The following is a 16,826-nucleotide window of genomic DNA, read 5'->3' as shown; positions in this document are numbered from 1 at the left end:
TCAACCTCTGAAACCGAGTAACAAATTTTTAAGAAAGGATATTATTTCCTCATACATATTATAGGATCTCAAATATTAGCGTTAATGTTCCTGAAATTAATTAGGGAAAATGTATGTAGACGTGTGGGTGGGGTGCGAGTGAGAGTAGAATTTAGAATGGAAATTGCAGCGCAAGCACGTAAAGATCATTTAATCACAGATTTTAAGAATAAAAGAAAAAGGAGAAGTCGAACGTGCGGGGGTGCGACACTCACCCCTTGCAGCGCAGCGCACGCGACCACGCGTCCCAGAACGCAACTCACCCTACCTCCCGATTTCTACCTCCTGCGCACTTAATCTGCGATGGTGAGTTCGCTGTTGTGACGCGAACCCGATACTGGACACGTGCGTCGTTTACACAACCGCTTGTCGTCCAAACCCTATATGTGAGAATTCGCTGATTTGTCAGTTGGGCCTCCAAATATACGGAAAGCACGGCAGTACAATATTCGCGTTAGATAAACATGAAATGCATTGTTGCGAAAAAAGTAGATGGACTATTTCTCTGGAAAATTAACTCTCACTTTTCCTCTTAGCTTTAATTTGATTTACCAAATGCATATCTACGTATTATAATACTTTTTACTTTAGCTGAAAGTTTTCTTTTTTACCCCTATTTAATATTTTGCAAAGAAAATATCAAATAAATTATATTTAATATAATATTGGATTTATATTACAAAAATAGATCAAGTTTCCAAGATACTTTTTGTATTTTTTATACGTCGAATTATAAAGAATCTAAAGGAAGAGACAACGTTGCGACTTGCGAGTCGCGGCGTTCAGCATGACTCCAGGAAAAGTTGGCGATTAAAAACTTGCGGCAAAAAGGAGCGCCAGCTCGGCGTTACTTCTAACAACTCTGTTATCCTCTCTCTAATCTCTGCGAAGTGTGTCAGTTTTGCAACGCGACAGAATCTGCAGGACCGCGGATTTCGAAGGTCCGACCTTCGCTCGTTTCCGGATCGTAAAAAAAATAAAAAAATAAAAAGCGCGCGCGGTTGCGGTGGCAATAGATACGCCGCGCGAGGCATAAAACTGATATCGCTCCCCACGTGGGCGCGCCGTTAAAATCGCAGCGAAACGCGCTACATACACGAACCGTTGAGCTATTAAGCGGCGAGATACGCGTGCCGACACAGGCGAGATTAAAATGTACCGTCAGCGGAGATAAAATTCGACACGTTAGAACAGATCGTATCGTCGTCGCACTTGGTGGCATAATTCTTTGCATAATTGACATTGTCTACGTCGAGATAACAAATCTAAAAGTATATAGCAATCGTTCTCTCAATCCTTCTCGAATTATATGGCGAAATTGTAGTTAGGAGAGCACGTGACAAATGAATTTCCTTGTTTCTCCTTGCCGTGCGGCAAAACGCAGCAGGTCGCAAGGGCACGTCGCGGCACGAACGACGAACGATGCGTGTCGGAGAGCCTTGTGACGCCAATTTGCAGTAATTGGACGTATTTACGAGCGGTTATCATACAGATCGTCCGGACGCCCCCGCCCGCGTGGTCGGCGCCGTTCAAAAAAAAAGTAACTGTAATTCAGTTTATCCAATTAATTCGCCGGTTCGGAAATGTGGCGGGATCACGCGTCATCTAAAGACCACGCTGTATTTGCCGCGCGTATAGAATTTTTCATCTGCAACTACGACGTAACATTTGGATAACTTTAACTCCCGCGCTCCTTGCTCAAATTGCACGGAATATTCACCGAAATATATTCATGAATTCTTAAATAAAAATAATCGGAGATTAACGCGCGATTTCACGGTTTCGCGCTCGCTCCGCGAAATTCCGTGTACCGAGAGTACTCGCGCGTGAATCCCGCGGTGTACACGTGCGTCAAATGCGGCTAGGAGGTGCCCTTTTAAGGCGATCCACGTTGCGTGTGAGAGTACGTTCGCTCGAGCGCGCCTGGAGCGCGAGCGGCGGTATCCTATTAGGAAAGTTTCCACGGTGACGAAAGGGCGTAACTTCGTGCACTCGTCTTTATTAGCGGAGTGGATTCGCGGCGGAAGACACGCGCGTCGCGAATGCGTGCTTAATAACGCAGGAATTTTAGGTGAAAAACTTTTTAACACGATCTTTTTTTGTAACCAAAACTTTTTTTTACAATCTGAAATCTCGGAGTTTTTTCGTTTTAAATGGACGATATGACAAAAAATTAAAAGGAGACAAATTGTACGCATATTAAATAAGAAATTATGATAGATTACATGTCAATAATTGATTTTTATGGATATATATTATTCTTGTATGTAGTGTAGTTGTATATTTCTTTTTTAATTTTTGGCTACAAGATATATTTTACATCTTAATCCGCTTCATCTCAAACACACACAAAGGCGAATAATATAAATTATAACATTTTAATGTTAACTTCCTACTCTGTCGCGTCTTGTTTTCGATTTATCTTTTCTCTTGCGTTGAGGAATTTTCCTTCGCTCATTCATGTAGTCCGGATAAACAACCGGGAAAGGAAGCAAAATAATTAACCTCACGGATAGCGATGCTATGAATGAAAATACAAAAGATTCCACCAACACTTTTAAATCTTGTAATCGAACTATACTTAAAGACATTAGTTGGAGCGCCTAGTAGATCGAAGTGCGAGGTCCGAGGATTGAACAATGGCTTTTATATAAACGTGAGAGAATTTCCTAGGTTCATTCAGAAAACTTCCTCTCTCTCTTCTCGTGATAAGAAATTCGTAATTTTTATCGCGTTATCGGAGCGGGCGGTTAAAGGAATTTCAAAAGGACGCTGTTGATCCACCGAGGTCAATAAAGCCTCGCAGGATTTCGAAACTGATGGGAGAGGAGAAGGGAAAGGAGGAAAAGAACGAAAGAGGAAGGAGGAAACGCGGTGGACGCCGGTCGTCGTCGGGCGACGGCTTAATTGACGGCACTTAACGGATCGTCGTTATGCCTGGCTTAATTACCTGTCGCTCGTTGCCGCTGGTTCGCGCATTTTAATCGATTTATCATATGCGAAGCGAAGGCGACGACGTGCCCGAATATGACAATGCAATGGACGGACATGCGACGATTACGTCTCCAGAATTCAAAAAGAAGCGACTTGAGCTTACCGAATTTCCTTGAAAGAAAAAACTTTAACCCTGTCTTTTAAAAACGATTCCAAAGTAGCGAAATAATTTTAACGCTCTTTATGAAACATCTATGCATCAATAATGAAAAATAAAAATAAAACTGTCGAATAAATTTGTATTAATTAGGAACACTATTAAGCGTCAGCCTCAATATTTTTTGGCGGTGTTGAGATTTGCGATTAACATAGATTAATTCTTGCTAAAAATAACGCTGTTCAATCCTCACGTGTTGCATATGAAACCAATTTGCTATAAGTCTGTATTTAAAAAGCGTTAGCATCTATGAATCGTATGGCCTTAGCTTCGATGTGCACAATGCACCAAAAAAATGGCCGTGACCGACCCACTGTTAGCGATGACTGGTGTTAAAACAGTCTGGTTGAAAAAAAAAATTCCGGCGAGGTTCGCACGTCGATGCTGATTCACAATGCTGTCGCCGTACGTGACGCGAAGTCGCAAACAACGAGAATGTGATTTATCGCGCGTAACGCGCTAATCGGCGGCACCGTCAAAGTCACGCCGTCACGCCGCGCCGCGCCGCGCCTCGCTCGCAGCTTGTCTCCCCTTTATCTCCCTTCTCTTTTTCCGCGCGCGCCTATCTTTCTAAGTCACGCCAACTGAAAGAGCGTCACGATAGTGCGCGGGAATTATCTTAGGGGTTACAATTTTTCGGTGGCTATCGGAGGAGCGGTGGAATTGAAGCGGAAAAATTCCTTTTCTTTGAAAGAAAGGTCTGCGACGAGCAGTAATTAACGTTCTAAAAAAAAAAACAATGATAAAGCGAAGAGGGCGAAACTCGACGTTACTGATAATTCGCGCTTCTTCCAACGATTAAAATATTTGTCAGTCTTTTATTAGCGAGAATTTTTTTTATCGAAAGAATAGATTCTTCAAGCGCCAACGATACCTTTTAAATCTTCTACCGATTGCGAGCGTCGTCGGCTTTCGTTCAAGGAGTGCGAATCGAAGCGAAAGGAAAAGGAAGAGGGAGCAAATGGTCCACGACTAACCCAGTTTCAGCCTCCGAATCGCCGAGGCGTAATTTAAACGCCTCTATTACAAAATTCCTCTCCCGTTTCACCCGCAGGCACGCATGCACACGTACACACACACATACAAAGAGAAATACATCTAGGCTTCTAGATGAGCGATCGAGGCCCGCTCGAGAGTCCATCGTCGACAGACGCGCGTCTTCCCCCTTCTCCCTCCGCGCGTCCATCGCCCGCCCTTCATGCGCGCCTCTCGTAATAATAGAAGGACGCGACAGAGCAAGAGTGCCGTGCCGGTCGGCGGCGATGACACGCGCGTGCACACGCACACACACACGTACACGCGCGCGCGCGGACCACGTACGCACGCACACGAATACGCATGACCGCGCGGCGGCTCGCTCGTTTGTTTACCCGTCGCGGCGCTCCCGTGTGAACGCACCGCGCCGACTTCGCCTCGTCGTCCTCCTCCTCTTCTCCTCCCTCCCCGACCTCCTCCCTCGATCCCACCTTCTCGGTTTACTCTTCGTCGCCCTCGACGTATCTGCGGTGCCCCGCTCGCTCCGCACGCGTCCTCGCCTCTTATCCCTCTCGCCGACCGTCTCTCCGTCGCTCTCTCGCGCGCGGTAGTCGCAATTCTCCCCCCTTCCCCTTTCTCGTTAGAGCCCGACTTTGCCCGTCTTCGTCGTTCCGCGCGTCGCTTCTGCTCGCGACTTCCATCTCCGTCGCTCTCTCGTCCGCCCCGTATCTATCGCCGTGTCTCTCATCTCTCTTTCTCTCTCCGCGTGGCGCTCTGTAGCTCGCTACCTTCGTCTCTCACAGGGGGATACCCGCTGTCTTCTTTTCATCCGACGACCTCGCCGTCTCTCTTTCTCTTTCTCTCTCTTCTCTCTGGCACGCAGTCTTCTCTCGTTCCACGCCGTGAATATCTGTCGTCTCCCGCCTCGGCGGCGGACGTGCCTTTGCCGGTCCGGCCTCGCCATTTCGCACGCTATCCTCTTCCCACGTGGAACGTCGGCGTTTTGCTTTTTGTGTTCCTGCGTCTCCCTTTCCGTATCTCCTTTCTCCTCTAAACGTCGCTTCGCGATCTCGCTCTCGCCTCTACTCCACACTCCACGTTCCTCGTCTCGATAGATTAACGATTAGTGCGTCCGGCAAAATTATCACGCGTAGCACCTGCGCGAGAAGTAAATTTGCCGCTGACGTGAGCTTCCGAGACACCCGGTGCGTGTGCGCCTTCAACCTCCTCCGTCATCCGTTTCAGTCTGATCCACTTTATCCGGCTCTATCTCCGCTCATCTACGACTGTCGCGCATCTCGCGTCGTCGGAGATTGCCCCCCTCCCTCCTCGACCCACGTCTCTCTCAGTGAGCGACGCGACCGACGTCGGCACACCGCCAGTGAGTCGAGAGACTCGAAAGAGCCACAAAAAAGAAGTGGAAGATTATTCGGAACGTTGAGACGCTCGTAAAGAACCGGCCTGCGAGAGAGGCCGTACCTCCCGTTTCTTCCTACAACGGCAAGAACTTCGATATTTCAGGCTCGGATGATGTGACATCCATCGTTGCCTCCACAGCTACGTTTGAACTTTCCTGGAGACTGAAATGGGAAACGAGGCGAGAACGCGCGAAAGGGTAGTACCGCGTTCCTGAAGGGATGGAAGTCGACTAAAAGAAACGGAGGAGGAAAACGAGAAGTCGGGCTCTCGTATACCTTATCCGGACTTAAAACCTGCTTACGCTCGATCTAGAACCGGTAGTGTCCCCGTAAAATCGACCACCCGGGCTCCGCGCGCACCCTGGATCACCAGCTAAGGGAAAAAGAGAGACGCGGAAGCGCGCGAAATAGGTTGATACTCCTCGATAGTTTTGTCCGGACCTCGGCACTCGACGCGTTTGCCTTTCTCTCTCTCTCTGTCTCTCTCTCTCTTCTCTCTCGAATGGTCCGTGTCATTCTCCCGCCGTTGTTTCGCCCGCTCGCTCGTCACGCTCATCGCCGGCGGCTCCTCGTAAATCACCTCTTCCGCGAAGCGCGCGCGCAAAAAAAAGAAATAGTGTACTCCGGCTAGGATAGAGGAGCGTGTTCCATCCAGGCAACACGTTGACCTACTGTCGTTAAACCGCGAACGTTCGCGCGCTAGGAGCTCGGATGAAAGCTGTTTCAAGTTATTACTACTTTTTTTTTAACATAAAGAACATCAAAAACATACTTATAATCTCTGGAATAGCGACGCGTACTTCGGATCATGCGAATGTCCGACGGATAATTGTTGTGTGTTCTAATCCGCGTATTACCGGTCACGTTGTTGATAGACGTATTAAAGATCGTTTTCTTGCCCTCTCTTTTTCAGGCTAACAAACCACTAATGGAAAAACGACGACGAGCAAGGATCAACCAGTCCTTGGCGGCGCTGAAGGCGCTCATCCTTGACAGCGCCCGCCTGGAGAACACCAAGCACAGCAAGCTCGAGAAAGCCGATATCTTGGAGCTTACGGTCAGGCATCTGCAGCGGCAGAGATCGCTCGCTCAGCCCGGTCTGTCCAGGTACAAGGCAGGATACCAGGACTGCTCCAGAGAGGTAAGGGACACTTTTATACCTTAGGAGAGCGCGACGCGATATTATATTTTTAATAATCCACGAAGGGGAAAATGTTACAACTTTTATGAATTATCACAGCCGTTGAAATTTTAGTTTTACTAATGTGAAAGAGAAAATTTGCTTTAAAAGAACATATCTTTCTCGTTTTAAAATCCCGATCGATACGCCCGTATACCTTCGAGAAAATAAAACGAGGACCACATCGGCGAGGCCGACTACGATGCGGAAAAACGCGAGTTTTGCGTCACGTTTACCATTATACTCCGCACGTTTCGTCACGGGTTAGCACGGGAAAGGAACGCGGACGGGGATGAGGGAGCGGTGGGAGAGGGTGGTGAAAAAATTCCAACGCGTCCCCGGCGTACACCGAGGAGCGTGTAATCGGAGAACTCGGCGGAACTGGTTCGTGTTACACGGCGGAGAGGGATTTCTACCCGGTGGAAGAAGAACCCACCCAAAACCACCCTGCCCTCCGTCCCCTCCTTTCCCCGCGCCCGTTCTATCTCCACGACGACGATAGGTATCTAACGTATCGGGTTGTCGCCGGGGAGTCTCGCGTGACTCCAGCGAAGCTCAATCGCTCGTTCGTTAAGGAACGTCCAGTCGCGAAATCAGGGGAAACTCGTTGAAAGCGGACACCCCGTAAGTGCCCATCGCCCAGAATTTGCCGGATGAAACCTTGTGGTCGGATCTCCTGGTCGAGTCAGGTAGTCGCCCGATCGGGGAAGAGGGGGAGGGAAAGAGCCTTTAGTTTTCGGTTTCTGCGCGCGAAGACCCGGGCGCAAAGTGGAATTGTGTGACCAAAATCAATCTCTGCATATAGCAAATGCCAAAAATGGAAAAATTTTTACCGAAAATATCGTACGGTTAAAGAGAGAAGCATTACAATTTTACAGAAACCTATTGTTACGTATAAATTTAACATTTATTTATCAAAACCGTAGCATTTTATTGTTCATGAGCCATTGCACAACTTATGTCTTTCGCAATGCATTGTATTAAATAATTACAGTATTATGCAATAATCCAACTTACGGGGTATCCCTAGAAAAATCTGTTGCTCGGAACAAATTTTTTTTCCGAACTTTGGCCTTGTCTAGGCGGTACGGGGCGCGATACGTCGCGCCGCAGCATATAATACGTCGTATATCTTCATCGGTACGGCGCGGCACAAACGTGCCGCAGAACTCGAGGCGTCGCGTCGAGTCGATTGTCGGCTCGCTCGCCTCGACAAAGCGCACTTGTCACGATACAAAGCCCGGCCGTGCGCGCTGTACCTGTCGTGCGACCGCCTTATCAGAATGCTCACCGATAAAGTCGCCGACTTCCCGGCGCTAGGATATCACCGCTGGAAAGATGCAGCCCACACGAGGCGCGCGTGCTAGGAGTAACTATGCGTCAAAGGGAGAACACACAAATTGGGGAGTTATTCTCGTTGAAAAATCACGCGTGTGAGAGCAGGACGTATACTCGAGGAGTTTTAATCTTCTGCGGTCTTACGTCGAAGAGTAATCACTGTAATATATAGCTGTTATTTTAATTCTTACGAAATTGCTTTTCAAATTTTATCGCAACTCTTACAAAATCGTATTTACCCCGTACACGCGGATAATTATTTTATCAAATAAATGTTTCATATATATGGTACACATGGGCACACACATACGAGTGCTGATTGAAGAATTCTGAGATTGCATTACACGTGTATTATTCCGCGCGCAACTGCGCAACGCAACGATGACAGCCATCCAAGGCCAAGGTCTTCTGCGTACACACACCGATATGGACCAGTAGCGTTCTACGTAAACGTTCTCACGTTCTATAATTTGATATGTACTCTAGCTAGGATACGGCACGGGTAGATATTTCTTTAATTGCGCGATAAAAGCGCGCTATCGGAATTTCACGTCAAACTTGAGAAAAGTAATTAAGAGACTTTCGAAATGCTGAATCAATTGTGCAGTTGGACAGGCAGCAGCCCCGGGAGCTTAAAAACATACAACGCGAATTCCGTGACATCCTCTTTAAGGAAAAGCGCGGCAGTAGTACTTTCCATTCTTGCGACAATAGAATAAATCGGAATAGCAACGTCGGACTTGCTTACAGTTCTCACTTAGTCGCTTATCATTCTTGATCACTTTCAAATCTCGAGAAACTTACGTGAAAAGAAGTCTCCCATTGATAAAGAGGAGAAGCCGCGGCCGTTTCTTAAAGAGGATGTCACAAAATTGGCCGTTACACGTTCTCCAGTCGTTTTGGAGCGCGGTAAAAAGAATTGGTATGCATTAGATTATTGATATATGAAGGTAGTTTTGTTCCAGTGTCACCACGCGCGGCATCAAGTTTAGAATAATATAGCCCCGAAAGTTTTCGATGAGCCCTCGTATATTAATAAGAAAATTGTTATTTAATACAGAGCATATGTAACACGAAACTCAAAACTTAATATATTCAAAATTATGTCTTCTATTTATTATATTTTCGCGCTTTCGTTCATTAAATAGTCTGTATGCAAAAACAAGCCTGGAGTCAATTCACCAACTTCGTGCGGAGATTCCCGGGTTGGGAAACTCCTCTCTCAGAATGTAAAATCTTTTAATTTCAATTGCTGAATAGATCCGGGTAGGAGGGGAGGGGGGGATCAAATTTCGCGACGCTCCCTGTGTTTCGGAGAGTCGAGAGAGCATGTCTGAAATTTCGGGTGACGAGTTGAACGCCGCCCGGGCGAAATCACGGCGCGTGTGATATACGAGGCAAGGTAGGAAAGAAAGAAGAAAAGAAAGAAAAGACGGAGAGTGAGAACGAAGGAGCGAGTGTCCCTGCGGGGCAAACTTTATGGTCTTATAAAACCGACGGTCGACCAAGGCGACATGTCCTGCCATTGCCCGCGGTCCTTCCCATCCTCCCCTCGGGATCTCGTTTCGCCCGTCGAAAGTATTGTAACATTTCTGCTCGTCTCTGCGAGCGCGAAACGCGCTATTCGTCGTTCGTTCCTGCCTCTCTCAATGTCGAAAAGTAAAACGGGAAACGGGCGCGGCGAAACCTCGAAACATCGACGTTTTCCGGAAACTCCGGGAGATCGGCATGCGCATGAAAATTAACCCTAGAATCCATGACTGGGGTCGATTTCGACCCCAGGCGAACTTTGAACTACGCTCCTGAGCTAGCGAGTGACATTATCGACTCAGGACCTGAACCATAATTCATTTCAACTTTCTAAAAGTAGGGTTATGTCGGGCGCAGCGTTAGTTGTTCGCTAGCAGTGAAGTAGCACAGTCGTAAAGCGGGCGTGGGGTCGATATCGACCCCAGTCGTGACTTGCCGTTTGAGTTTCGTCACGGTAAGCTAATTTTATTTTTTCGCTAGAATCAATATATATCATGTATTATTACGTAATCTGAGCATAAATAGTCATAAATATTATTTAAGACGAAATATCACACAATTTAGTCGGTAAAAATCCCGTTGCCTAAGAAGATTGACATTTCGCAGAAAATGGCTGGGCGATATAATGTTTCATTTTTTTCATATTTTTTACTATTTTGTATCAAATAAAAATGAAATAATACTTAAAATACAATTTTTTATGGTTTTTTCATCGACTTTTTCCGTATTTCAACTTTGCGAATTTCTTCATCTTTATAGTCCCAAATAAATATACTTTTTGAACAGAACATAGCGATGACAATTTTTTTCTAATAGTCTAATGTGTCCTCTTTAAAACCCCGTTTGAAATTTTAAAATCGGTTGATTACAAAAAAAGATACAAATTTTTGTTTAAAAAAAGAGGTTTTTGCTGATTTTCTGCGTTTTTCAGTCTTTAAATGGATTTTTCACTAACTAAACTTGAGTAAAATTAAATTTACCGTATACCATTCTCTTCGTTATTAAAAAACGAAGAAATTCATGTAGGTTTAAAGGCCCTTTATTTCTGTAGGACCGGTTTTACGATCAAATAAAGCGTGGGGTCGATATTGCCCCCAGTCATGGATTAGAAGGTCAAAAAAATGTATCATGGATTCTAGGGTTAATGGGTTCCCCGAGGAATTCTAAAGCGCATCTGCAATCATATATAATAAACTCTTCGGTTTCTTCGAAGCGGATCTTACTTTAACGGAATTTTAATTCTGAAGCTAAAAGTTGGCCCAGACACGCTCGATGAATTGTCGTCGAATTTTCTTTGAGACAGACTACGAATTTGTCAAAGGGTCTGAGGATCGCGTGTGTATGTATATATGTATATATTCCTGAAATACAAGAACGGCACGATTCACTTTGAGAGGGAGAGATACGCGAAAACCAGGTCAAAAACCACCCACGCATAGAGATGATTTCTCTTTTACGTGGAACACATATAAATATTCTGTAAAGAAACCGATTCTTAAAATATAGTAGTTACGTACATTAAAGAGTATCGATCGTTATCATCTTTTCTTTGATATTAGATTAATTCTCCGTTTGTACTTATACAGTTTATTTGCATTCTCTGTGGGGGTCTCACATTTGACGCTATTTTTCCCTACTTTAAAGTATTCAGAAAAATCTGAAAAAAAATCACAAAACGTACGTCTATCTACATTGTAGTTGACGAATTTGAAGTCAGTTTGATAACCATCGCTTATTTAATATTTTCTGGCAGGTTCGCCAGTTTTGCAGTTACGAGCAGATGTCATTTTGATTTGGACGCCGTAGACCCGCGTATACAGACGGAGGGTTAATTTATGACCCTTTAGAAACATACACATGCATAATAAGATCGAAAGTGCGAATTTCGTTTCTCCTAATTGCTGACGTGTGCGATTAACCCACATTCGCGGATATCTGCTCGATACGCGATCTTTCTCCCCGAAGTCGTCTCTTTCCAGCGGGAGGCGGCGGTGGTAGCGGCGGGATTCGGTTGCTTTATTTTGAAGCAGCGACCCATAAAAGCTCTCTCGCGCGCGTTCGCGGCTCGCCGCAGAATTATTGTCCGCCGCCAGCGGCGGCGCGGCGGCAACGGCGACGATAGTTTCGCCGGCGAAGCAACGCGCGCTCGATACGCCGCCGTGTGAAATATAGCGCGCGATACGCTACGCGATTAGAGATCAATCGCGCCGCTTCCGCCCGAATCGCCGCCGCTTCCACTCGCAATTCGGCCCTCTTCCGGTCTACCGCGACCTCGTGTCGTAACGGTCGCGCGCTACTGACTTTTTCGACGATTCATCGTTTTTCGCGCGCACCGTACATCGATTAAAATGCGATATAATTCACGGATATTATTTCCCAGTTTTTGAAATTCCACAGATCCACGTTACGATTTCTCAAATTTCTTCCCGACTTTCGAATAAAAATGCGAAGACATATCCGTTGGCGTTGAGAAAACTCTATCCGAATTCGTCGAAGATACGCCCTCGCACACACGGGTTATCTTAAATTCTTGCGGCAAAATTTCGTCTAATGCGCAATTCAATCTTCCTCTTTAATTATCTCGAAATATCGAACCCCGCCGGTGCATTATTATAAAATCCCGCCTGATTATCTTCCGCGCGCAGCACGTTAATCAGCGGGCCGCTCTAAGCGCGCGTTAATTAGTGATTCGCGGCGATAATAACTGGCCGCGAAAAGTTCGCGCAGTTGCGTCGTCGCAGCTCCACTCGACCAACGGGTTAAAGAGCGTTTTATCGCGCCGGTTGTTATCGCCGACACGTACGAAAATAAATTACGGGCCAGCGCGCGGGGGTCCGTCCAGGTCGCGCGCAGCTTGGGAGGGGTACCGCGGGTACCGGGCAACAAATAATCACGCGGCGCCCGTTACTCGACCGTACCGTGCGGATTAAAGAGCGAAATATTCAATTACGTCTGGCGGTCGATAATGACTGACGCGCGCGATCCCGCGCCCGTGGTCGAGAGCGGAATTTCCAGCGCGCACAATATATTTTCCCGGCGTTGACTCGCGCAAATGTTTGTTCATCGCTGGCGCTACCCGCTCGCAAAAATCGTCCCTCCACCACTCGTGGTATTGTTCGCAGATTGGCTGTCGCGAGAAGCTCGATCGTTCCCTTTTGAACGACGTCAGTTCCTGGGCGCCGCTCAATGTCTCGGTTTCGTGACCGCTCGCGTGCGTTTGCATGAAATTCTAATGATCGCGAGCATTATTCAACCGCACGAGGCGCGCGCGTTTACCGATATGGACCGGCATCTACATCGTTGGTGTCGTTGTCGTGTTTCAGGTGAGTCGCTATCTCGATGCGCCAGACATCATCACGGGCAACACCACGCCGATGGACCCGGCGGTGAAGCAGCGGCTGCTTCGCCACCTCGACAGCTGCGTGTCGGAGCTCGACCTGGACCTGGGCTCGCGGCCGGACAGCGGCCTGGGCAGCAGCCCGGGCAGCGTGACGGATCGCGTGGCGGGAACGACGAGCCCGGGCCCGCTGGACCACCACGTGCCGGTCGGGCCGCATTGCAGCGCCGCGCTCACGCCAGCCGGCCTGATCAAATCCGAGATCCCGGAGATGGTGGAGGCGGCACGGCCGGACAGCAGCACCACCGCCGGCGACGAGAACAACAACAGCAGCCGGCCGACCTCCGCCTTCAGTCAGGTGAACCCGGCGACGTTGGACCCGCACCATCCGCATCATCCGTCGGGCCTGCCGGTCGATCAGGCGTCCACGTCGCAGCAGAATCCCAATATGCTCTCCGTGGTGCAGGTGATACCCTCCCGATTGCCGGACGGCCAAGTGGTCTTCCTGCTGCCGAGCCACTACGTGCAACTGGCGGCGGCAGCCGCGGCGAACGGCATCAGCATCGGGCCGAATCCACCAACGGCGATCTGGGCGGCGACCAACATGTCGCTGCTCAAGGCAACCGATAAGCTGGCGAAGCGACCGCACGAGGACATCGGCCAGGAGTGGCAAGATCCTACCGGTGGCCTGAAGCCAAGCAAGAGCCCGCGGATGGAACAGCCGGAGCAGCCGCTCGACTTCACCACCACGTCCAAGAAGATGAAGACCGCCAGCTCGAGAAACTCGACGCACTCCGGCGTCGTCGATCACCACCATCATCTGCGGCAGCAGCAGCAACACCAGCAGCAGGCCCGTCTACCGACCGAGACCGGCGGTCCCATCGTCCACGAAGATAGACCGTCTAGTCACGCGGACAGCGAGGTCGCCGTCGGCATGCCTTCCCCGTCGCCAGTCGGCCAGCAGCCGGTCAAGGATGAGGAGGGCATGTGGAGACCATGGTAAAGATCCGATGTTCTTTATCTTTGTAAATAGAAGTGTATCTTGTGAAGCGCGCGTGTGCGAAACCGGAAATCGCGCCGGTGCGCAGCTGCGATCGTCGTCTACCGCGGAAATCTTCCTTACATAGCTCTACGATCAAGTCGTGTACCCTTATAGCACGTATCTGGATGATTGGTCTCTTCGGTCAGTAAAATCGACGCACGTTATTGGAAATAATTTTGGAGATGTAAAATTGTCGTAGATTTTAAAAATTATTTTTAAGATAGATGCGCGCCATTGAAATTTTTCAAGTCCGGACGCGAGAAACTTAATATTTTTCTGACAAAGTAGCGATTGAAGATACGAGAGGAATTGTCGCGTTTATTTCGGGGCGCACGTTGCAAATTGTTCATTGCGGCACATAGCGAGCTCGAGAGAGATACGTCCCTGGGCGAAAATGCGCGTACATTTCGAAAAGTGCTCCTCAATTAGCGTAATATGATTCTCAAAAGAGTGGCGATACGCGAAGCCAAAAGTAATTAACGCGCGATATTTATTTACGTTATTACGAGGGGGAGAATTGGCAATGACACAATTTTCGCGATAATGCAATCCGCAATCGCGGGGTTGCGCGCGATCGGCGAGTTTTCACAGGCGCGCGGGAAATTAACGCGATTGGCGTTAATATCGAGAGGAATGCTAATTGGCAGAGGAGGGGCACTCGAAATTACCCCTTTCGCGCAGCCGCAAGGTCGACGAATTTTACCGCACCGTCGAAAGTGATAATATACCGTTATTATTCTACCGATCTTTGGATTTTCGCGCTCGAGGCAGAGAGCTGAGGAAAACCGCGGCTGACTTTTTTTTTCCTTTTTTTCCCCCCTGCCCTCTCTCCCGTCGCACCACTTGCGCTCGGCTGTCGGAAACGAGTACACGGAAAAGGCGTATGCGCATTCTCGCCTAATAACTCCGGCGCGCGCGTGACGTCAGCGTTTCTTGCGACGGCGCTAATGAAGCCTTTAATTTGCATCGCGTCCAAAAGTGCGCCGCGGTCGTTAAATCCGCTGCACAGCGCTCCAGCGTTATTCTCGCGAAAGCGCCGTTCGAATAACGAGCGCGTTCGACGCCTCGGCGTTTGCGTCGCGCGCAAATGTCCGAGATTTTCGCCACGGCGAGACGATTGCGGAACGGGCGATTCAACCGAGGGGATGAAACCGTAAACGAGCGAGGCCATAGGCGAGACATAACGTAACACGGAACATTTAATGATCTTATAGCGTGACTCGAAAAGAGATAAAGTGCCGTGTACTTCCTTTTATTTCGAAGATCGCGCACTATTTTGCCGCGCGCTATTTTTAGAAACATTCAGAAAGGTGAGGACGTATTAATCTCCGATGCCTATTTTAATTTCGTTACGGAAAACGTAAACTTTCAACACGAAAATAAGCCACTCCAGGCGTTACGTCTCGCCAGCCAAAGTATTCGATCTTCATTTTATTTTGATTTATATAATATTTGCGTATATTTTCTCTTCAGTCTCGGTATCGATCGGATCCGATCCGAATTGATTTGTGCTTTTCCCCCCCGTGGAATAAGACTGACGGGGCGAGGAACAGAAGCGACGACGACGCGCAGCGACGCGAATGTCTCGAGGAGAGCGGTTGCGAATGCCAAAACAAGAGAGCGAGTGTGAGACCAGGATTGTAAAAACTTATACGCCTAAACTTCTGCAATTTTTCCCTGTGGAGACAGCGGAGCCGCTCGGTCCCGCGAGTTTGCGATTGTGCAAAAGCGACAAAAGAAATCGTTTTGACGTAGTTGCGCGTGAAAACGCGCTACAAGATAACTGTATGTATGTAAATGATGGAGTAATTAGTTTACGATTATTAAGAGAGAAAGAGAGCGCGCGCGAGAGAGAGAGAGAAAAAGAGAGAGAAAGGGCAGCGAGTATGCGAGAGAATGAGGAAGAGAGAGAGAGAGAAAGGAAGAATGCGTGCGTTTTAGTCCGCCATTCATGTACATAGCCTCTCGATCGGAATTATTGCTATTTGCGAGATATAGATTTATTTTGATGTTATCTAGGTGTATACGGCGAGAGAGAGAGAGAAAGAGAGAAAGAGGATGCGTTTGTGTGCGTGTATCGCGCGAATAGCGAGCGTTCTTTTGTGGAGGCGCGACCAACAATCGCGCTCAGCGTAGCGAGAAGTCATCATCTCACCTAATTTACGTCTGTAATTGCTAAATATCCTGGGATTCGAATTCCTTATTCGATGTACTTAGACACGCAGTCAATATAGGCATGTATATTGAACTGTATACGCTACGCCCATGTGTCTTTTTATTATTATTATTCCCCGCCTAATCGAATAACGAAATCGATTGTCCGATCCACGATTCCTAAGCTTCCCAAGAATTTCGATTTAATCCCCCTAGTTAGGATTCTTTCTTTCGTCGATCTCGATTATAGTCTACGTATAGGTATCAGCAGTCTTCGAAGCTGATCGGCGGACGTTGATCAAGAATTGTCTAAGGTAAGTACTTAAATTATAATTTTTAATAATCTGTGAAACATATAAATAAAAAAAGGTATGCCCAGGATACGTGAATGTACATACTTCGAAAATTTTAATAAAATACATGGAATTTTTTTTCCAATTCTCCGCGGTATAGTCTCTCATACTTTTCTTGTCTCGTCGCGGTTCTAAAATATCGAGGAGCACCGCCCGAAATCGGTTTCGAATCGGCCGGGATCATATCCCTCGCTTGTTCCCTTCCTTTTTTTTTTTGTCAATTTGCATCGCCTTGCGCGGTCGACCTTCGGCGAGCGCCTTTCGCGAGGAAAAGGCGACGGCAACGACGGGCGGTGGGATCGTTAATGC

General features: G+C 47.7%; 1 protein-coding gene across 1 annotated transcript in view; it reads left to right on the top strand.

Moving 5' to 3' along the window:
• Positions 1-16,263, top strand: part of LOC112453096 (protein deadpan-like) — a 17,674-nt gene extending 1,411 nt beyond the window's left edge. The window contains exons 2-3 of the mRNA XM_025013648.1: positions 6,497-6,724; positions 12,955-16,263. Coding sequence (XP_024869416.1) covers positions 6,497-6,724; positions 12,955-13,971 — 1,245 coding nt within the window. The 3' untranslated portion in view covers positions 13,972-16,263. The remainder of the gene's footprint in view (positions 1-6,496; positions 6,725-12,954) is intronic.
• Positions 16,264-16,826: the final 563 nt, after the last annotated feature.

The sequence above is a fragment of the Temnothorax curvispinosus genome, unplaced genomic scaffold (assembly GCF_003070985.1).
Source record: "Temnothorax curvispinosus isolate PA1 unplaced genomic scaffold, ASM307098v1 QBEX01004027.1, whole genome shotgun sequence".
Classification (NCBI taxonomy): Eukaryota; Metazoa; Arthropoda; class Insecta; order Hymenoptera; family Formicidae; genus Temnothorax; species Temnothorax curvispinosus.
This window is presented reverse-complemented; position numbering and strand designations above follow the sequence as displayed.